Genomic DNA, 21,369 nt, shown 5'->3' with positions numbered 1-21,369 from the left:
GGGGGAGGGAACCGGGAGGGGACGGGGACACTGGGACGGACCCCGGGACACCACGGAGCCCACGGGGGGACAGAGGACACCGGGACTGACCCCCGGGGGGAACTGGGATTGACCCCTCAGGGAGACACCGGGGGGCACCGGGACAGATCCCCAGGGTTCCATGGGAGGGCAGGGATCACCCGGACCCATCCCCGGGGGGGCGCTGGCACTGACCCTATGGAGTCCCCGGGGGGGACAGGGGACACCAGGGCTGACCCCTGGGGGGGGACACTGGGAGCAGCCCCCCCGGGACCCCACATCACTCGTGGGGGAACAGGGGACACCAGGACACCCCCGAGACCCCCGGTGGGGACACTGGGACCCACCCTCAGCGGGGCGCTGGGCCCAAGCCCTGAGACCCCCCAGAGCCTGGGAGGGGATGGGGGGCACCAGGCCAGGCCCCCGGGACCCTGCAGAGCCCAGAGTGGCCTGGCCCCACACCTGCCTTCCCCCACAGCAGCCCCTGCGCTTGGCCCCAGATGGACCCGGGGGCTGCAGGGTTGGGGCCCCCATCCCCCCTTCCTGCCGTGAGGGCGGAGGTGTGAGGGAGGAAGGGGGGTGGCGAGCCCACACGCTCCATTTTAAGGGCTTTTTGGGTTTCGGCAGTGCTGAGTGGTGCGGCCGTCCCCACAGCCCGCTCAGCAGGCTATAAAAGCTGCTGGGGTGGGACACGGGCTGTCACCTGCTATCACCCTCTCGAGTGGGCTCGCCATGGCTGCTGCCTTCCTCTTGGTGCTGGTGGTGGTGGGAGGTAAGGGGGGGTCTCTGCCGCCCCATGTCCTGGCGGGGGGATTGTCACCCTGGGGTGGGGGTGAACATGTGGAGATGGACATGGGGACAGCAGGGATGGCAGTGTGCTTGGGGACAGCAGCTGGGGACAAGGTCTTTGTGGGGACCTGGGGATGGAAGCGATGGGGTCTCCGTGGGGACATGGCACACAGGGATGGGGGGACAGGAGGACATGGGGACAGGGGTCAAGAAGGATGGTGGGAACAAGGTCTGCTTGGGGACATAGGGGTGATGGGGTCCTTGTGGGGACCTGAGGGTGGTGGGGACAGGTTCCATGTGGAGACAAGCACAGGAAGATGGCAGTGAGAAGGACCTGGGGATGGGGTCATTGTGGGGACAGGCATCTGGGGATGGAGGGGACAAGATGACATGGGGACAAGTAGGAGGGATGGGGGGGACAGGGTCCACATGGGGATGATGGGGATGGGATCTTCATGGGACAGGCACCTGGAGATGGCAGGGATGCGTGGAGTACGCATGGAGACCTGGGGATAGTGGGAAGTGTCCTCATGGGGACCCGAGGGTGGTGGGGACATGGGGACAGTCAGGAGGGATGGCGGGGATGATGCTGAGTGGGATTGAGCACCCGGGGATGGTGGGGACGGGGTCTGGGCACAGAGCGACAGGCACATGCTCCCATGGCCGCGCTCACTGTCCCCATCCCTGCTCAGCAGCACAGGCCACCAACCCTGATCCCTGCCAGGGTGGCCCCATGTCCTGGTGCCAGGACATGGCCACCGCCACCCAGTGCGGCCAGGAGCAGTACTGCCACGACCTCTGGGACAGCCTGGCCATGGTGAGCACCAGCCCCACTGCCTCGATGCCAGCCTTGGGGCAGCCCCACGCTTGTGTTGGGGGCCACGCTGGGGCACAGCCCTGAGGGTCTGCATTTTCCCCCGGCAGGGGGACACGGCCAAAGAGGATGTGGCTGAAGGGGACGTGTTGGCGCCAGGCAGAGGGAAGAAGTGCAGCCTGTGCACCAAAATCCTGAAGCAGATCAAGGCGATGGCAGGCGATGACCCTGACGAGGTGATGGGGGGCTGGGGGGGCTGGAGGAGCTAGGGTGGGGGTCTGGCACACCACGGGTGGCCTCGCTGATGCCTGTGCTGGTCCTGACAGGCGACAGTGGAGGCGGCGCTGGGCAAAGCCTGCCAGGCGCTGGGCAAGAAGCTGGGCCGGGTCTGTAAGCGGCTGGTGAAGAAGTACCAGACGGAGATCAGCGAGGCGCTGCAGAACGGAGATGACCCCCAGGACACCTGCGCCGCCATCGGCTTCTGCAAGGCCTGAGCCCAGTGAGCACTCACCCTGCACCCCACACTCTGCACCCCATGTCCTGCACCCCATACCCCGCATCCTGCACCCCACACTCTGCACCCAGCGTCCTGCAGCCCACGTCCTGTATCCCACATCCCATACCACACATCCCGCACCCCACGCTCTGCAAGCGGTACTCTGCATCCTACACCCCACACCCTGCCTCCTGCCCCCTACATCCCGCACCCCACATCCTGCACTCTGCATTCTGTACCCCACCAACCCACATCCTGCATCCCCATATCCCACACTCTGCACCCCTCATCTCGCACCCAACGCCTGCCCCAGGGGGTGAGAAGCCACTTGGGGGTCCTCTGCCTCCAGGAAGGAACCTGACTGCAGTCCTGCAGGTTGGGGGTGAGACAGGAAGCTACTATTGCTGGCACCTGAGACAGGGGTGATGTGGCAACAGTGGCCCCTGACTCGCTGCTCCTTCCTTGTCTCCACAGGGCTCAGCACCGACTGCCACCTCCTGAAACCCCAACCCTCTCCCAGCCCCACTTGCCACCCTGAACCCTGGATCCCCCTCCCTGTGCAATAAAGCATCTTGTGCCAGACCTCTAAGTCTCCTGGGAACAGTGGCCCTGCCATCCCCCATGAGCCCATCCTTTTGGGGAGGAGAGGTGTCCCTTATGGTGTGGACATGCCAGGTCCATGGGGACACTGGGTGCAAAGCCAAGGCTGAACAGAGCCACCTCCTTCTCTGCGGATGCTGCAGATGGACGGACGGACAAGATCCCCTCATTGAGTGGTTTCTTTGGCCAGAGCAAGCAGCGGAGTGCAGGAGACCCACTCTCCCCTCAGTCCTTCTTGTCCCCATGGGTGATGATGCAGCACAGGACTTGTAGTCGGTGTTCCCCGACACATCAATGGGCATCACCGCGAGTATGTGTTGCACCTGTGTGGGGACATGCACCCCTGGGGCTGGGACGGGTCCCTGTGGGGGCTGTGGGGCACACACAGGGACCTCGGGTCCAGGATCTTGGGGTCAGGAGTTGCGGGGGACACACGGCAATCTTGGGGACAGGGTGCACACGGGGATCTCAGGGATGGGGTTTGGGATTACAGGGGTGGGGCTGGGCACACAGGGACCTTGGGGATAGGGTCTCTGGGGGACACACAGGCAGCTGGGGCCAGGAGCTGTATCCCTCCCCCCGGGGACAGGCAGAGCTGCGTGTCCTGGGCACCTGCTTCACCTGAGGACATTGTTTTCCCTCATGCAGGGATGTGGGTGGGGAGAGGATGGGCAGAGGACCGTCATGGTGACAGTGACAGCCAGGGGAACCACCTCACCTCCTTCCGGGGAGAACTTACCCGCCTGGGGAGAACTTACCCGCAGGGAGAGGGACCCACTGAGCCAGGGGTCAGCTCCTGTCCCCTTCCTGGGGGACACAGGATCCATCTGGGGCCCCCGAGGGTCCCTGTCACCCCCCGCTCACTTGTCCTTCTTCACAGTGCCAGTGGGGTCCAAGAGCTTGAGGATGGCGACTCCTTGGGGTCAGTGCCTGGGGGGAGCATTAGGTGGGGTTTGGGGATGACCCCTGGTGTGTTGGGGGGTGTCACAGGGTGTTGGGGGGTGTCACGGGGTGCTGGGGGGAACCCAGGGCCGCTCACTGTTCAGCTTCTCCCCAAAGAGCATCAGGAAGATGTTGAAGTTAATGGGCCCCTTAATGCTTCGCCACAGCATCTCCTCCTGCTCCTCATTGCTCGTGTTTGTCTTCCCTGGGGGGGACATGGTGACAAGGCCACGTGGCACCAGGGACAGCCTAGCCCAGGAAGGAGAGGTGCCACCAGAGGTGCCAGCTGGAGCGTGGTGGGGTGTGCCTCAGGAGATAAATTGAGTGGTTCCCTCCACACATGCAGGTGGTCCTGGTTGTCACTGCCCCTCACTCGGCACCGTCACTTCCCCATGCCTGGCATCGCATCTGTCCCCACACTTGGCACTGGCACTGGCACTGTCGCTGCCCTGGTCTTGGCACTGTCACCATTCCCCCCCTTGGCATTGTCACTCCCTGTGCTTGGGATCATCATCGCCATCCCCAGCGTGGCACTGTCACTGTCCCACATCTGGCCTCACCAACTCTCCCACACTTGGCCATGTCACTGTCCCTGCAATTGGCATCACTGCATCCCATGCTTTGGACTGGACTGGTGCTGTCCCCATGCTTGTCATTGTCACAGTCCCACACTCGGCACTGGCACTGTCCCCTGTCCCCTGTCCCTGTCCCTGCACCGATGTCCCCAGGTGATGCCCCGCTGACCCAGCAGCTCTCCCTCAGCTCCCGTCCTGGCTCTGCCCAGTGTGGCTGATGGCCTGGGGCAGAGCGGGGGGCACAGGGGGGTACAAGCCTTGGGACCCCACACCCTGGGACCCCCCTGCTCTGGGTTCAGCCCCAGCCAATCAGAGCACAGGGAATCCACTTCTTTTTGGCCCCAGCCAACCAGAATGCAGGGAATTCCATTTTAGTCCCAGCCAATCAGAGGACAGGAAATCCCTTTTGTTTGACGACAGCCAATCAAAGTGCAGGGAATCCTCTTTTTTTTTTTTTTTTTTTTTTTTTTTTTTTTATGGTCCCAGCCAATCAGGTCAAAGGGAATCCCTTTTGTTTGGCTCTGGCCAATTGGAACAGATTCCTACCAGCTGAGGGCTGCCACAAATCAGAGCTCAGGGATGTCTTTCTGGTAGCAACCAATCAGAACAGGGAATTCAGCTGGCTGAGGGCTGTGGCCAATCAGAGCACAGGGAACCCTACTGACTGTAGCCAATCGGAGCAAAAGGGATCCCCTTCCCCTCCTCCAATAAGCTGGAGGGATCCTGGGGCTGCCGGGGCCTTCACAGCAGCACTGCTGAGATGTCCCCATCCCTTGGGGTGACCCAGACCCTGGGGCTACCCCTCCCCAGCGTCCCCAGCCCCTCAGCCCAGGGGTCACCCCACACTTTGGGGTGGCCCCAAAACCCCATGGTAGCCCCAGACCACCAAGGTTACCCAACACTCTGAGATGTTCCTAGATTCTGGGGCGCCCCATGTCCCAGGGTGGCCCCAGACCCCCTGGGGTGGTCCCAACCTGTATGGTGGCTCCAGATGTCCAAGGATGTCCCCAGACCCCCAAGATGGCCCATACCATGGGGTGGCCCCCCAGCCCTGGGGCTGACTCCAACAGCCTGACTGGGTCCCAGACCTTGGGGTGCCCCCATACCCCCGGCGTGACCCCGGCACCCTGAGGCGCCCCAGGCCCTCAGAGGGAACACATCTTGGGGTGCTCCAGGACACCAGCTCCCTGGGGTGCTCCCACATACCCAGAGGACCCCAACACCCTGGGGTGCTTGAGACCCTCAGATGGACCCCAATGCTCTGGGGTGCCCCAGGAGAACCTCAAGACCATCGAGTGCCCCAGACCCCCAGAGGACTCCAACATCCTGAGGTGCCCCAGACCCTCACGGGGACCCAAAACCCTGGGGTACCCCCACATCCCCAGACGGACTCCAACACTCCAGACTCTCCAGAGGACCCCAGTATCTTTGGGTGCCCCAGACCCTCCAGGGAACCCCAACACCCTGCCCCAGACCCTGTGGGGGACTCAAATCCCTAGGGTGTCCCAGCATTTAATGAGGACCCCAGCAAACTGGGGACCCCACAAAGGGCCCCCAATACACTGGAGTGCCCCAGGAGGACCCCAACACTGAGGGGTGATCCCAGGTTCCCCTGGGGAACTTCAAAACCCTGCCCCGAACCCTCTGGGGAGCCCAACACCCCAGAGGGACCCTGACACCCTGGAGTGCCCCAAACCTTCAGGGTGATCATAATCCCTGGGCTGTCCCCAGACCTCCAGAAGCACCCGACATGGTGGGGTACCACCAGTCCTCCTTGCAGCATCCCCACACTCTGGGGTGCCCCATCCCTGGCTCCTGGGTGGGTCCCTGGCTGCAGTCACCATCCCCACTGCGGGTCTGGGCTGGGGGTCCCCGGGGTGCCATGTTTTTTATTCCCCCCTCCTCAAGCTAAATCCGGCAGTGGACGCGGGTGGCCGAGCCAAACTCAGTGCCGACACTGCCAGGCTGTGCCGGACACAAGCCAGGCCGGGTTGTCACCGGAGGCAAGGGACACTATTTTTGGCTGCTGGGGAAGGTGGCAGAACTGTGCCAACCCAGAGCATGAAACAGCCCAGGTGGGGCACTCCTGTGCCCCCTGTTTGGGGCAGGATGGGACCCGCTGGGTCTTGGGGTGCTGCTGCTGGTGGGAGTGGGGTGGCGGGGGTCTGTGCCCCCTTTCTGGGGGGGTCAGCACTGGGAAGGGGAGGGCGGGGTGGCCCTCAGGCTCTGCCCCTCTGCCCTGTCCCTGGTGTGGGGACAGGGCTGGAGGTGATCCCCAAAAATCCCCATCACATCTGGCACACCTCTGGCGCACCGTTGGTCCCTGGTTGGGCTCACTGGTGGGGGCTGGCCTGCCCCCTCCCCAGCGCCCCAACCAGCCCCTTATCTCTTAGCCATCCCCCCCGGGGGAGGCTCATCCCCAGAGAAGGGGCTGGGGGGTGCCTGGGTGAGGATGCAGGGGGCTGCGGAGGCCCGGGAAGACTCCAAGCTGCCCCACACGTGTGGGGCAGCCCCAGGGCAGGGGGTGTCCATGCGAGCAGGAGGAAGACGAAGAGTTCTCACTCAAGCGGCCCCAGAGGAGAAGTCCACACAAACCCCGTTTATTGGGGAGCCGGGAGCTGCCTCTGCCAGCGGCAAATCCCATCCCGCGTCTGTCTCTGCTCCTCGCAGAGCTCTGAGCGGGACCACTGTCCTCCCGCTCCCCCCCACCATCATCATCCTCATCCTCCCCCGAGTCCTCTCTCACTGCCCCATCATGCAGGCCATTTTGCAGGCGACGGCTGAGATGAGGGCGGCCCCACGCCCACTGCCCTCCTCCGACTGGATGAAGGTGATGTCGCAGCCGGGCGTCAGCTGCCGAACCGTGGCGTGGAAACGGTCCTTGAAGCTGCCGAAGGGGAAATAAATGGGGGTCAAGGCTCAGAGGACACAGGAGGAGCAGGAAGGGGACGGCAGTGGGAGGAAGGCTCCTGGGGAATCCTCACCTGGGATGGAGCTTGTAGACGGAGCCGTCGACACCCACGGTGATTTTGAGGGTCTCTTGGCTCCGGCTTTCCCGCATGCGGTTGATGACGCCGGCCAGCCCGGCCGAGCACATCTGGGCAGCACGGGTGGAGACGCTCTCGCAGACCATCCGCACGATGTCACAGTCTGTCCCCGAGGGCAGCAGCTCGAAGGCCGTCAGGATGTTGTAGATCTGCTTGCGGTCACCAGAGTCGCTGGGACAGGGAGAGAGTGGTGCGTTGGTTGGGGGGGGGACACACAGGGACCCTGTGTGCAGCGCTTGCAGGGGGCTGGCAAGGGGTGAGGGGACAGAGGACCCCAAGGTGGTACAGAGCAGGCTAGCGTGGGGCAATGAGCCATAGGGACCCTGCAGTGGGACACCTTGCTGTGGGGTGAGGAAACAGAGGACCCCCAGTGGGGCAGCGCAGCAGGCTCGTTTGGGGGTGCTGGCCCTGCCAGCCCTGTACCTCTCGATCTGTGACACGAAGCGGGTCTCGAACGTCCCGCGAGTCTTGAGCTTCTCAGAGGCTTCCCCATTGAAGAGCAGGTTCTCGTCCACCAGCTTCAGCAGCACCAGCCGGACAATCTCCCCCATGTACTTCCCCCCGATGATCTTCTCGTAGCTGGGGGGGATACAGGCAAGGAAAGGCTGTCAGAGCCAGGACCTGGGGAGGAGGCCACGTCCCATGGCACCCCCTCTTTCCTTCCCCCCCCCTTGCTGGATGCATCTCTGCATGTGGATACAGCAGCCAGGACCCCTGCCTTGGGGGTACCTGTGATGAGTTGCTCCGGTCTCAACTGAGCCCAGTGTGGTGCAGGTGGGCAGGGGGAAGGAGAAGGGTGGGCAGAGGGGACGCGGCTAGGGCTAAGGCCAGGGCCAGGTGGAGACACCCAGAGGAACTAGATCTGTCCTATTCCTTACAGTTGCTGACCGGGGTTAAGTGAGGTCTCGTCCACCACGCGGTCGTACTCCAGGAGGAACTCGTCCAGCTCCCCCGAGGCACCGAAGGCCCCCCACTCCGTGTTGACACACATCCGCCCCTCGTCGCCCTCCACCAGCTCCACGTTCTGCATCTCCTCCATGTAGCAGGCATTGCAGCCTGTCCCTGCCAGCAGGAAGCAGCGATGGGATCCCCAGCACCCACATCTCTCCCATCCCCACGGCGCCATGGCTGGCAGGCTGCACTCGGAGCTGTACAGCCCCATCCCGACACGGATCGGGAAGCTCATCCCTCCTGCTCCCCCCACCAGCTCCTTCCCTGAAGCCTTGGCAGCTGCTTGTCGCCCGTGGGTGTTGGGGACACCAGCGCAGGGTCCCAGGGTCTCCAGTTGCCTCTTGGCGGTGGCAGCCTGGCTCCCAGAGGAGCTGATAAACAGCCCAGGGCAGTGTTTACCCAGGTCGAGAGCCGGCACAGAAAGCCCAGATGGCCGCAAGGTTGATGGCACTAAGGACAGCAAGGATCTGGGGGCGGCGGGGGGCTTCTCCCCTGGGGCAGCGAAGGAGCCTGAGGGGTTCCAACCCACCTCCCGGGCTTCCCGGCATGGCTGGCACCAGCTGCCTCTGGCGGGTCCTCACCCATGTGGTGAGATGCTGGAGCCACCGGCAGGCAGAGAGAGGACATCCCTTGGGGACAGACCCACGCCATGGGTCACCAGACCCGTTACAGTGACCACCCCCCATCCACCTGGAAGGTGCTCCCACCACTGTGCTGGGGCCAGGCAATGCCTTTCGGTGTCCCAACCTAGGAGACCTCAGCAGGGTGCTGCTGCCACCCCCTGGCTCCTTGGTGTGTCTCCCCTGAAAGGACAAGCACCTGCTCGCAGTAGGGGAGTGTGAGCGGGGCAGTGGGAATGGTCCCCCCCCGCCTGCCCAACCCAGCAGGAAGGGGCCATCTTACCCACAATCATCCCAACCTCGCACCGGTGATCTTCGTAGTAGCAGGAGATCATTGTGGCCACTGTGTCGTTCACCATCGCCACCACGTCCATCTCAAAGTCCTGGGGAGGGGAGAGGGCCCATTGGTGTCCTGCTGGGGTTCCAGGCTGTGCCGCAGCAGTGTGGGGGGTCCTCGAGGGTGAGTTTACACACACATCACACACACACGTGTGTGCACACACACGGAACGACACAGGGCTCTGGTGGTCCCATCACGGGGACAGCCGGAGGTGCCGGGGTCTCACCCCAACTACGGTACCAGCACAAACCATACAATCATCTCACCCCTCGCCGCTTGATGGCATCTCTCAGGAGCCCGACCACGTTGTTCCCTTCCGCGCCGGAGGCTTTGAAGCCCTTGGTCCAGTTCAGGAGGATGCCCTGGCGTGAGGGGAAAGACCAAAATAGGGCTGCAGGTGTAGCTGGCTCACAGGGACCACCAAGTCCTCATGCTGCCCAGCCACCTCCTCACCTTGTCGATGTCCTCGTGCCGCACGGGGAAGGAGAAGGTGAAGCCCAGGGGCAGCTTTTTGTGTTTCATTTGATGCTTGTCCAGGAAATCAGAGATGCACTCAGAGATGTAGTCAAAGAGCTGGAAGAGAGGAGGTGGAGCCTTCGCCAAGGGCTATCCCCATCCTCCCACTGCCCGTGGCCAGCCACCATCCCCCCCATGGGTCCCCTGAATGTGGCCACCTCCCTGCCACCCCGTGGCTTCTGCCAGCTGGAGGCATGGGAGATGTACGCGCCACCATCCCCACCGAACCGCAGCACAGTGTGCCCCTGCCCAGTGACAGGGCCACATGGGAAGGGACACGATGCCCCCTCTGCCCAGCTCACCATCTCGGCCGTCCCCGTCATGGCATCCTCCGGGATGGAGTACATCTGGTGTTTCGTCTTCACCTTCCACTGTCCTTCCTCCCCCTCGCCCACTTTCACCAGCATCACACGGAAATTGGTGCCACCGAGGTCCAGCGACAGGAAATCTCCAACCTCTGCAAAGCCAGGGACACAAGGTGACCAGTTCAGGGGGATGTCTCGAACTCCTGCACTGAGCTTGGTGGGGTCCGGGGAAGCGGTGACACTGTAAGGGACTGGGAGCGGTGCCCACCCAGCCCGGCAGCGCTGTACCTGAGCCCTCAGGTGTGGAGCGGACGTAGGTGGGCAGCATTTTGACAGAGGCTTCTTCGTGCGTCTCCAGCTTTAGCCCTCGGTCCATCTCCTTTTGCATCCGGTACATCACCTTCTTCAGATCCTCCTCCTTCAGCCGAAACTCCGATAGGATCTGCTCCACCTGCAGCAGGATGGACAGCATCAGCTGGGGACAGGGACCTGGGTGGCCCAAACCGCTATAAACAATCCAAATTTTCCTTCTCCTCACCCTGGTTTTTCCCTAAGCACACAGACACCCCGGACCACCTTATCCCAACTCCCCACTATCCTGCCTCCAACTTATTGGACACACTGGTGAATCTGCAGGGCCAGCACGAGCCACTGCTGTCCCCAGATCCTCTCCTGGCTCTGCCTGCAAGACATCCGTGGTTGGCACAGGGGTCCCCGTGCCATCACCTTTAGCCAATTCGTATTCCACGAGCTCGGCCGGTTGCTTAGAAGCTGGTGCTGTTCCAGCAGGGCTTGGACCAGTGACCCGGGACATCCCATCCCGCCATATCCCAGGGTCTTTCCCAGTGAGAAGCACTTCCAGCGATGCCATTTAGGGGCTTAGTGGCTCCCACCGAGGACATGGGACCCCTCTGTGTTCATGATGAGGATGCTGCATCCTCCTCAGTCCCCCGGGAGCATCTCTCTCTCTGTACCCCCCCAAGAGCCACGGGTACCATCAAACTTGGTGCGAGCGGGGGCCAAGGGCAGGCAGGACCATGGGCAGGATATAGAAAGTATTATTGGGAAATGCTCCCTCACCTCGCTACCAGGGAGAATCGCAGGGCCCACTCGAGGGAAGCGCCTGGCAGGCAGGACCTGTATTTACCCTTTACGTAGCAACCCCGGGCTCCACCGCGGGCGCAGCCTCCATTAGCCACGGCACGTAATCGGGGGCAGGCAGCCCTGGGCTGTCAGATGGAGCTGGGGGGAGCGAGTGCTCGCTGCTTGGCCAGATGCAGCCGGCGGCATTAGAGGGCTCATTAGTCACCGGGATCTGGGCAAGCTTAAAACGCTCCCGCTGGCACTTTTGCCAGTGGACGGATGTTTTCCTCAAGGCTGCTGCCGTTTCCTGATGTGTTTTGGGGTAGGGCTTTGGGATGTGGTTTGGAGCACCCACCGCCTCAGCTCAGCCAAATCTGCGGCCACTCAGCCACTTCCCCCAAGACCATCCCGATAAATCACCCAGCCCCAAACACTGTCCCTCAGCCTCCAGTCCCCAAACAGGGGCTCATCCGAAACATGTCCTTGCCCCACAAAGTGCCTGCCCCACAGAGCCCTCACACCCAGGGGGCCGCAGCCCCTATCCCCGGCTGGGGGGGATCCCAGCATGCCGGCACCTTCCAGCAATTGTCCCCACTGTCCCAATGCCAAAGCCCAGGGGCTCCATTAACCCATCAGACAAGACGTGGCTGCACTAGGGGGGACACCACTGTGCCGGGGAATGCCACCGGCCACCATGGAAAGGGGGCGGAGGAGCCCAAGGCAGCACCGCAGTGATGTTGGCCATGACACCGAGGGTGTCCAGGCTGGGATGGCTAGAAAAATCCTGACAGGAAAAGAGTGGGGCTTGATTCAGCCATCCTGCTGGAATTGGTGGCTGAAGGCATCCAGTGCTCCACAATGCAGAAGCCAGCTCTGCAGCGCTGTTTGGCACATCAACGCCAACTGGAGGGTCCCTGTCCCTGGGGCTGGCACCCGAAGATGGCAGTAGAAGGTCTGAGTTTTATTCCTCCAGCAGTTTTTCCATCTCAGGCTCCACGTGCCCCAACTCATCCCTTCTTTCGCCTCCAAAATGATGGGTTTGGCTCTTCTTCGGTGGGATCCAGCTCTTCCCATGTGACGGAAATCGACTCTTGGCTTCCCGAGGAAACTGCTTGCTCTGACATATTCCTCAGAGGGGACAAAGCTGGAGACTGCGTGGCTGAAGGCTGCTGTGGCTAGTGTTGCCCAATTCTGCCAGCCACATGCTCCCGCCCCTGGCACATGTTGTGTCCCCTCAGTGTTGCCTTGGATGTCCCAGTCTGCAGTGGGGAAGCCCATGTGTCCTCCCCCATGGCCTGGCTGCATGAGCTCAATCCATCTGGAAGAGGAGATGGGAGCAGCTTCCCCCAGCCGATATTTGGCTGGGCACAAGCCAGGTGCCATCCTCCTGGGTGCCTCGGTGACAACAGTGATGACCAGCTGAAGGAGGTGATGGGCCCCATCTCATCCCGGGGCCAGCAGCCACTTGGCTGGCAGCACAATGCCAGGGGTGATGCCTGGGCAGCGGGATCCCCCCAGCTGGTGCGGTCCCGCAGATGCTCCCAGCTCCATCCAAGTCCTCGGTGCCCTGGGGACAGGGCATGGCCCCTGCTGTGCCAACACCCGGTGGCACCAAAACACAGTACCCTGGGCTTATGGCACTGGGACCCCTCCATGGAGCATGCTGAGGGGTGACCTCAGGGACAGGGAGCCCCCCGGGCACATTGGGGCTGACCCCAGGCTGCACGGCTTTGCCTGGGGAGCCTCTGTTCCCCCTGCCAGCCGTCCTCCCCTTCCAGTGACCTCCGTCCTCAGCGGGCACCTTGCCCAGCGGGAGATGCCCGTGGTGCCCAGCTGCTCGCTGCAGGGATGGCTGGCAGCTCCAGGAGGATCCATGGCCGCTCCCCGCACCCACCGGCTGCCCCCCACCCCATCTCCCCGACACCCCCCCCGGGATGGCCCTGGCAGCAGCCTCACCTTCTCCTTCCTGCCGCTCTCCATCCTGGCTCGGTGATCCAGCATGGGGGCAGCCGTCGGGGCGGGGTGGGCTGCAGGCCGAGCCGTCCCCCCAGCAGACCCTGGGCTCCCCGCCGCCGTGCCTGCCCGGGGCGCTCAGCCCCCTTCCCCGTCCTGGCACTGGGCTGCTCCCTCCCTCGCTCTGCTGGAGGATGCTCCACTTTCGCTGCTTTTTCTCAGCCAATGGCGGCCGCCTCCTCTCCAGCACCTGCTGAGAGGGGGGGGGTCCGGATCTTCTACCCCCTCTCCCCCCAGGGCTCCGGACCCTCAAGCGGAGGGGCAGGGAGAGGGGCCTGGGACTCTGGCAGGCTCAGCCCTTTTGCCCCACATCCTTCGTGCCGGGGAGGGATGCAGGTCACGTTCTCCCCACTCGCTTCCTACCGACGGTCAATCTATTTACCAGGGTGCAGGATTGTTTTCGGGGGTGAGGGGTGGCGAGGCCACCCCGGTGGGTTTCTACAGCTGGCGGGGAAGTCCCGGTGCGGTGGCCAGGCTTGGCTGGCACCCCTCCCCACCGGGGGCCACTGGCCCTGTCATGCGAAGCACCACGCCCCGGGCCATCCGTGTCCCCGCTCCAGTTGTCATATCAACGGCTCGACGTGCTGGCGGCGGTGGCAAGCACTCCACCGGACGGCTTAGCAACCCGGCACGCTCCCATGGCGACGGCGGCGGCTGGAGCAGTCGGTGGCTCCATGACAAAGGTGACAGCCGCCTGGCTGAGGGCAAGGGTGACTGGGAAGTGCTCCGTGTCCCCAGGATGGGAAACACTCTGGCAGTGGCAGGACCGATGGCAGATTTGGGGCTGGTTTTGGGGGATGGGGACATGGCCATGACCCCTTATTGCTGCCATCAGCCAAGCATCGGGGAAACATGGGGGTCCCTGATGGGCAAAGGGGAAGAGCCCAAGGCGTGGGGAACCCTAATGGCTCCTGCCCACGGGAAGACCCCAAACCAACCCCAAAAACCCCAAAGTGGTATCAGTTGGTGGTGGCATCCTCTCAGCGATGGAGCCGGGGAGGGAGCAGGATGGGTCCCCCAGGAAGGCTGGATGGAGGCCAAGGGGCCAGGGGTGCTGGCAGCCCCATGGGTGGACGAGGAGGCTGTGGGGAGGGCAAAGGGTTTGGGGGTCACCCCACAGCGCCTCATCCCCACCCTGAAGGCCCAGGCATCCCTACCCCAGCCCATCCTGAGTGGGGGGGAGCCAGCCCCATAGAGGGGCCCCCGCCCCACAGAGGGGTCCTCACCCCACAGAGAGCTCATAACCCCATAGAGGGGCCCTCGGCCCACAGAGGGGTCCCCATCCACGGGCAGAACAGCCCCACAGAGGGGTCCCCGCCCCACAGGTGACTCCCCACGCCACAGCGCAGCCCAGCTCCATGGCCAGGCCCGCCCCCGCCCAGCGCACCACTGCGGCCCCCGGCCCCTTGGCCCCCGCCGCGCAAGGGACGCCGGGACAGAGCGCCCCCTGCTGGAGGTGCTGCGGGAGAAGCCCCGCCCCGTAGCGCCAGAAACGGCGCTGATTGGCCGCTCCGTGGCAGTGGGCGAGACCAGAGGGAGGACCAGGCGCTTATTGGTCAAGACGGTTGGGGCGGAGCTGGCGCGTGCGCAGGGCGAGGGAGGCGCCGTGGCAGTGGCTGGGGGTGGCGTCACTTCCGGCTGCTGCCGTTCTGCTTCCGGGTGGGGTTCAGTTTCCCCTCTGCCGCCGCCTCCTTACAGCCGGTGCCGGAGCCCCGGTACCGCTGGGGTGGGGCTGGGTTATTGGGTTGTACCGGGGGGGGGGCTGGGTTATATTGGAGAGGAGGGGCTCGGGCCAGGTGGGTTACACTGGGTGCTGGGTGCGTATGCTGGGGAGGGAGGGGGTGGGTTCGCTGGGAGGTACTGGGCTGAGGGACTGGGTTACGCTGGGGGGAGGTGGCGTTCCCGGCGAGGCCCCACAGTGCGGGGAGGGGGGTTACTGGCGAGGCCCCCAGGTGCGGGGGGTCCTGCCGGTGGCTCCTGGGCCCGGTCTCACCCTTGGCGTTCTTCCCCAGCCCAGGGCAGCCGAGCCACCGCCATGAGGCTCTACAGCCTAAGTGTCCTTTACAAAGGAGACCCCAAAGTGCATTTACTGAAAGCTGCCTATGACGTGTCCACCTTCAACTTCTTCCAGAGGTCCAGGTGGGTGTCTGGGGGGATGGGGGTCATCTCCCCTGTGCGCTGCGGGGCTGGCACATGGCTCAGGCAGGAGCTCGGAGAGTAGAATCACCCCCCTTTCTTGGAGGTTTTTCTCCTTATTCTGCTCCCGTGTCCCCGGGGATGCAGTGGTGACGGGAACAGGATTCTCCTAAGGGATAACCTCTTCCCCCTGAGAGGTGCTCCCCTGGGGAGCTGGGACCCTGCGTGTGGAGTTCAGTGCTGCAAAATCCACTTTGAGCCCTCTTCCAGCCTCAGGAACAGAGTGAAACCCCATTTTTCCCCACGAGCCGCCTAGGCCCAGCAGCAGGAGGTCAGGTTTGACTTGGTAAATCGGTCACTGAAGGATAAAATCTGGGTGTGGGGAAACACCCCAAGTGCTCGGGTCAGCTCTTCTCCCTCCAGCAAGTGCCTCAACTCGGTAGTCACGGTGGCTCCTGGGGTGTGAGAGGTGAGTGGGAGGAGGCTTGTCTTTGTGCCAGGCTAACCAAGGCTCACCTGACACCTCTGCTATCTTTTTATTTAGGTGTTTGGTTTAATCGTAAACTTTTCCCAGCCCACAAACCTCCGCTTGGGTTATTCTGATAGGTTTGGGTGACCAGTTTAGCCCTGAAAACCCATCTGGGCTCCGGGGTGTCCTGCTCTGTGGGCACAGAGGGGTCACAGAGCTCTCAGCAGCTGCCCTTGCACTTGCAGCTGATGGGAGCTCCCAAAAGCCTCTAAAAGCAGTAAAATAAAGTGAGTGCTGGTTGTGAAATAGCTTGTTTCCCATCCCCTGGCTGCAGATGATAAAGGCTTTAGGAAATAGTCACCTACAGGACTCAAATTTTCCATTCCCTGTCCGTGCAAAGATTCTACAGAGCCTCAAGCACATTTGGTTCTGCAATTCCAGTGATAAAGGGAAAATACTGAAGTAAGATTGTCTTAAAAAATACTCTTTTAGCCAAATGTGTGAGAGGGATAGAAGAGCTGTTGCCAGTGCTGCCAACACACATGCTTGAAGATGGATTGCGACGAGTGAAGTAATATCCTAGAAACCCAAATGGCTTTGTAGTCACAGCTCTCAGTTTTCCAAATCCCGAGACTGTTCCCTGCCTGGTTTTGCCATCAGCTGTGGCTGAAAGAGCCACTTCACCAGCAGCTGGTTGTTTCTTTGCTTGAAAAAAGTCGTGGCTTTTTGGGAACAGTGATGCCTTTTGTGGAGGGTGAGGGGATGGCTGTGCTCGTTAGTCTTGCAGCTTTTCTCGTGGCTAATTCTTGTCCTGAGCTGGTTGCCCGGTTGTGCTTAGAGGGGTTTCTTGTGCTTCAGCTCCTTTGGGAGTGCAGCCTATGTATGATATTTAAGATGTGATTAATTTAAGTTTGTGTTAAAAATGCAACATGTACAATTTTGAGGCTGTGGAGTTACCAGAGAGTTGAGTTCGGGGTTTGAATCTGGAATACAGACAGTTGTATCTCTGGGGAGCGGTGAGAAGCTGCTGGGGGGGAGGATGGGGCCCGGCGTCTGCCCTCCAACCTCTGCCAGGCCATTTGGGAGGGTTGGGAACGCGGTGTGAGCAAATGAAATCTTCAGTGAGAGATTCCCCTGGGAATACAGTGAAATACTGGAGCTGCGATGGCTGCCAGCAGATCCCCAGGGAGGGGGGAACATGTCAGCCCTCTCTTTCTGCCAATGGATGTTAAGAAATCTTTGGGCCAGTCTTTCCTTTGCAGAGCCTGGAAGCTGTTCAGAGTCGTGCTGGAGCCGATGTCTGGGCTGGGAGAAATGCAAGACTCGGAAGGAATATGTTAAACTGTGAGGGGCAAACCCCTGTCTGGGGCTGCGTCCAGTGGTGGAAGGCAGTGAGGGAACTGAGGCTGTTGCCGGGCCGGAGTCTGCTGACGTTTCATCAGTGCTGTGTCATGTGAAGCTCCAGAGCAGGAGCTGTCAGCGTGGGGGTGTTTGAGCAAACTGTTGTCTGAGCAGGTTTCCCTTCCTGGGACTTCCCAGCTGAAGTGGGGAATGTCTCGCCTTGTGTTCCTTAATCCCAATGTGCCCAGGATGGTGTGCATTGGGAATGGATTTATTTTGCACTCGCTCATGATTTTTGGCATCTCTTGTCCTGTGGGGTGAAGAAGCAGCCTGTTTAGCAGGACTCGCCTCTGGGCTCAGGAATGTTTCCCAGATTTAGAGCGAGTCTGGCTGAAGGCTGTTCCTTAATTTTCACCCAAAGTGGTAGGCAGCTGAGGGGTGTTTGCAGGTTGAGCAGCCTCCCTGAGATCCCAGTACCTTGCATGGGATTTAGGTAAATCATCCCAATCATGGGATAAAAGCTGAGGGGAGGGAAGGGGATGGAGTGCTCCTGCAGCCCCTCGTCAGGGGGGATCCACAGTTCAACAGCATTTTACTTTCTGCTAAATCTCCAAAACGCAAATTCCACCCGAGGATGTGAGTCCCTCGCTGTGACCAGAGAGGTGTGGGCGCTCCCCCGGGCCTGACATAGGTGCTTGGGTGTTTGCAGCTCTGTGTAGGGTCTGGCCTCTTCCCTGAGGAAAACCCATGGCTCAGCCACATCCCTGCTGCCCACATGTGATGGTAGGGTCATGGGGAGGGGTCTCAGTCCACCTAAAATGCCAGGGACCTCCGGGACAGATGATTTCCCCCATGGTCGCAGTGCCAGCACCCTTCCTGCAGACCTGGGTCCCCTCACAGGCTCGAGTGCTGACGCTTTGTGTTTGCAGTGTGCAGGAATTCATGACCTTCACGAGCCAGCTGATCGTGGAGCGCTCGGAGCTGGGCAGCAGAGCCTCTGTCAAGGAACAAGGTAGGAGAATAACCTGGGGTCAGCACACGCAGCCGCAAGTGTTTCGTTCCTTATCCGTTTATGATAAAAAAAAGGAGAGCTCACAATAGCACCTGGGCAAGTAACACTAAAGGTATGAGGCTGCAGAGCCGGGCAAGAGCCCAGCCTGCCTCTGAGAGGCTGTGGGAGGAGCAGGGACCTGCCTGGCAGCTGGCCGCCACCTTGCAGCTTCATTACCCTCCTTGCCGCCCTTGGGATGCTCGGAGCTGTCTGCTGCCCCACGGCTTGCCTTGTTTGTCCCATCCCCGGCCCGTGTGGCAGCCGTGGTCCCTGTCCCCCATGGGGCGGCTGTGCCAGCACAGCCCCCATCCCCTTCTCCCTTGAGCTCTGCCTTGAGTCTGGGCTCTGCACCCCGATCTCTGGCCTCCTCTGCAGCCTCCCTGCCCCGCTCTGTGTGCCTTCTGAGACACGCAGGGTGCGGCCTGGAGCTGGCCACCGCGGCCTCTTTAATGATACTCCAAGCTTGTGACAAGTTGTTATTTATTAAAATCAGGCTGAGCACTTCCCCTCTGGTTTTTGTTTAACTCTGGCAGTACCTGCTGCCCTGGAAAGGCAGCGTCGTGTCCCGCACCACGTGGCCAGGCTGAAATAACCCACTGAAGCACAATTTGGGGCTGATTTTGATCCTACCTTGAGCCCTTCCCACTCTCCTAATGAAATCACATGAAGTGTGGTAGCTGAATGAAACTTTCCAGGGCAATTCATTGGTCATGGAAGAGCTGCTGGGGCTGGGTGAAAGGCAGCGGGTGCCGGGGAGGCTCTGGATGTTCCCAGTGCCTCTCTGACATGAATTCTCTGCCCAGAGTACCTCTGCCACGTGTACGTCCGGAACGATGGGCTGGCCGGTGTGGTGATTGCAGATAATGAGTATCCCCAGCGGGTTTGCTTCACCTTGCTGGACAAGGTGAGTGCACAGGGCCAGGAGTGGCTCTGGAGGTGACAGTCTGTGGTGAGGCCGATCCGAGGAGCTCCTCCACATCTCCCTTTCACACTCTGGCAAGGAAATGAGTTTCCTCCTCGTCAGCTGGGGGACATCAGAGCTGGGTCCCGCCAGCCCAAAGACTTCCAAGCCGTGCAGTGACTTGGCTTTGCAGGCCAGGACTTGGTCGCAGCTCCCTTCTGCTGCCAGCCCAGGTGTTGGCCTTGCAAACACCCTGTCCTCCCTGTCTGCCTTGGGTTTTATGTGGGGAAAACACAGTGCAGCTGCACTCCCAGCCTTGCCAAAAAAAAGTGATAATGTGTTTGGCCACCCTGGTAAGGCACAGGGCTTTGGGGACAGTTGGGGATGGCCACCCCATACATGGGCACTGCTCTGTTGGTCATTTGCCAAGGAAGTTGATTTCTGTCTCTTCTCTTGGCTGGTTCAAAAGGGAACAAGGAGGAGGAGGAAAATCTCCTTTTTTTGAGGGGAAAATCCCTTCTGCCAGCTGTGGCTCCGCAGGCAGAACTGCCTGGCAGTAATGGGCTGCTCTCTGCTGCAGGTGCTGGATGAATTCTCCAGGCAAGTCAGCAAAATAGACTGGCCTTCAGGCTCCCCGGCCACCATCAGCTACGCTGCCTTGGATGGGTACCTCAGTAAATACCAGGTATGGCCCTGCAGGTGACATCCGCTGCCTGCCAGGACACTGGTGCTGTGGCCTGGGGGACACTGATGTCCCTGTGGCTGTGGTGCTGACACTCTGCTGTTTCTCCAAGAACCCCCGTGACGCCGACCCGATGACCAGAGTGCAAGCGGAGCTGGACGAGACCAAAATAATCCTGGTGAGGAGGACACTGCACCCACGGCCGGGATGCTCCAGTGGGCATGTCTGCTGGGGCATAGGGGGGCCCAGAGGCTTTTCCCCCAATGGGACATGGTGGCATCTCCATCTTCTGCTCGGGGCTGGGAAGGGAGCTGGGGGGCGGCATGGGGTGCCAGGGCTGTGGGTCAGTGCTGGTTTCTTTTGGCAGCACAACACCATGGAGTCACTGTTGGAGCGAGGGGAGAAGCTGGATGACTTGGTCTCCAAATCGGAGGTGCTTGGGGCGCAGTCCAAAGCCTTCTACAAAACTGTGAGTGCAGAGTTCATCCAGGGGAAGGTCACTCCTCCCGGAGGAGCCAGGGCTGGGGAAGGGCAGAGTGACCCCCTGGGGCAGTGGATGTGGGTGCCAGGCAAGGACCACTGTCCCCTGGCTCAGCTTCTTTCAGCCTGGAGGGAGCTCAGTTGCCCAAACTCTGTCTGTGGAGCTCCCCAAGCCCTTGCTCAGGCCCTGTGGCTGGTGGAGGGTGATGCTGATGCCAGCTCCTGGCACAGGGGGTGGCAATGGCTGAGGGGGTCAGATTTGTGCCATGAGCCATCGGCATGGGGGCTTCATGGGGAACTGTGAGGGCTGGGATCGTGCCGGTGGGAGGAGGGCTGTGCAGGCAGCTCTGGGTCCCCTTGGCAAGCTGCAGCCAGAATCAATCCTGCTTTTCCTCCTCTTCCCAGGCCCGAAAGCAGAATTCCTGCTGTGAAATCATGTGACGTGGAGCCCGGGGGCTCCTACTCTGGACCACCAGGCCTTTGCTCCCGTTCTGCCCTCGCCCCAGACAGAAAGCAGAAGCCCAGGGCTGGGCGTCCTCAGCCCCGTGGGCTTATGTGACTCTTTTTCTTCACCTGGAGGGGCTGCCAAGACCAGCATCAGGCCAGCAACCCACGGGTTGGGGGGAGCACCGGAGCCCCCCTGCCCTCACTTTTCCTGAGGGCGGCTCAGACCGCGGGGTGCCCGGCCATGTGCTCTCCCCTGCCTTCACACCCATGGCACCAGCCAGCACTGTGGCGTCCTGGCACTGTAGAACTGGGGCAGAGGAACCAGGGCTGCCTGGGGAGAGCTGGGGGGGGGGCTTTTATGTATTTGTGTCCTAAGAGTGAGCTTGGGTGGGGGTGGGAGAGGGGTGGGGAGGGAGGAGGGGGTGTGTTCCTCTGGTGGGGGTGCTTGCTGCTGGGTTGTTGCCTCTCTGGGTGATGAACTGGAAGTGGTAGCCCCCAGTACCCCAGGGAGGGTGTCACCTCTGGGCCCTTTCCCTTGCTTTGGTGTGGGGGAGAGATGGGATGGGGGGTACTCAGGCAGCTCTTGGCCCCTGTGGCCATCCTGTCCCCATGACTGTCTCAGAGGGGGGGTCTGTCCTTCATTGTGGTTGGGCCATGTCCGAGTGCCCCCCACTTTGCCAAGGGGGGGAGAGGGAAGCTGGGGCAACGTGGGGCCAGCTGGAAACCGGCCCCAGTGCTCTGGTCCCTGCACTG

The 21,369-nt window shown here is 61.6% G+C and overlaps 3 protein-coding genes across 5 annotated transcripts; 2 read left to right on the top strand and 1 right to left on the bottom strand.

The window, feature by feature from the left end:
- The first annotated feature begins 632 nt into the window (after positions 1 to 632).
- LOC106897841 (antimicrobial peptide NK-lysin-like) lies at positions 633 to 2,706 on the top strand. 2 transcript variants are annotated; one of them, XM_014958729.1, is made up of 5 exons: positions 633 to 790; positions 1,500 to 1,624; positions 1,732 to 1,857; positions 1,948 to 2,120; positions 2,592 to 2,706. In XM_014958729.1, exons 1-4 carry the CDS (start codon positions 751 to 753, stop codon positions 2,113 to 2,115), a joined length of 459 nt encoding a protein of 152 aa, XP_014814215.1. In that variant the 5' UTR covers positions 633 to 750; the 3' UTR covers positions 2,116 to 2,120; positions 2,592 to 2,706. The 2 variants fall into 2 exon arrangements, with proteins under 2 accessions (XP_014814215.1, XP_014814216.1); XM_014958730.1 differs by having other exon boundaries at positions 636 to 790; positions 1,503 to 1,624.
- A 4,223-nt stretch (positions 2,707 to 6,929) lies between these two features.
- GCK (glucokinase (hexokinase 4)) lies at positions 6,930 to 13,169 on the bottom strand. The gene is made up of 10 exons (XM_014958714.1): positions 13,053 to 13,169; positions 10,302 to 10,464; positions 10,011 to 10,165; positions 9,646 to 9,765; positions 9,459 to 9,554; positions 9,136 to 9,235; positions 8,160 to 8,343; positions 7,705 to 7,860; positions 7,219 to 7,452; positions 6,930 to 7,121 (listed from the first exon to the last, which is right to left on the bottom strand). Exons 1-10 carry the CDS (start codon positions 13,095 to 13,097, stop codon positions 6,977 to 6,979), a joined length of 1,398 nt encoding a protein of 465 aa, XP_014814200.1. The 5' UTR covers positions 13,098 to 13,169; the 3' UTR covers positions 6,930 to 6,976.
- Positions 13,170 to 14,699: 1,530 nt separating this feature from the next.
- Positions 14,700 to 21,002, top strand: YKT6 (YKT6 v-SNARE homolog (S. cerevisiae)). 2 transcript variants are annotated; one of them, XM_014958860.1, is made up of 8 exons: positions 14,700 to 14,824; positions 15,122 to 15,248; positions 17,985 to 18,067; positions 18,910 to 19,010; positions 19,588 to 19,692; positions 19,802 to 19,867; positions 20,057 to 20,158; positions 20,575 to 21,002. In XM_014958860.1, the coding sequence occupies exons 2-8, from the start codon at positions 15,145 to 15,147 to the stop codon at positions 20,608 to 20,610; spliced, it is 597 nt and encodes a 198-aa protein (XP_014814346.1). In that variant the 5' UTR covers positions 14,700 to 14,824; positions 15,122 to 15,144; the 3' UTR covers positions 20,611 to 21,002. The 2 variants fall into 2 exon arrangements, with proteins under 2 accessions (XP_014814346.1, XP_014814348.1); XM_014958862.1 differs by having other exon boundaries at positions 14,747 to 14,835.
- The last annotated feature ends 367 nt before the right edge of the window (positions 21,003 to 21,369 follow it).

Source organism: Calidris pugnax, unplaced genomic scaffold, assembly GCF_001431845.1.
Source record: "Calidris pugnax isolate Ruff unplaced genomic scaffold, ASM143184v1 scaffold244, whole genome shotgun sequence".
NCBI classification, from domain to species: domain Eukaryota; kingdom Metazoa; phylum Chordata; class Aves; order Charadriiformes; family Scolopacidae; genus Calidris; species Calidris pugnax.
Note: the sequence above shows the minus strand (reverse complement) of the source record. Positions and strands in the feature narration are given on the sequence as shown.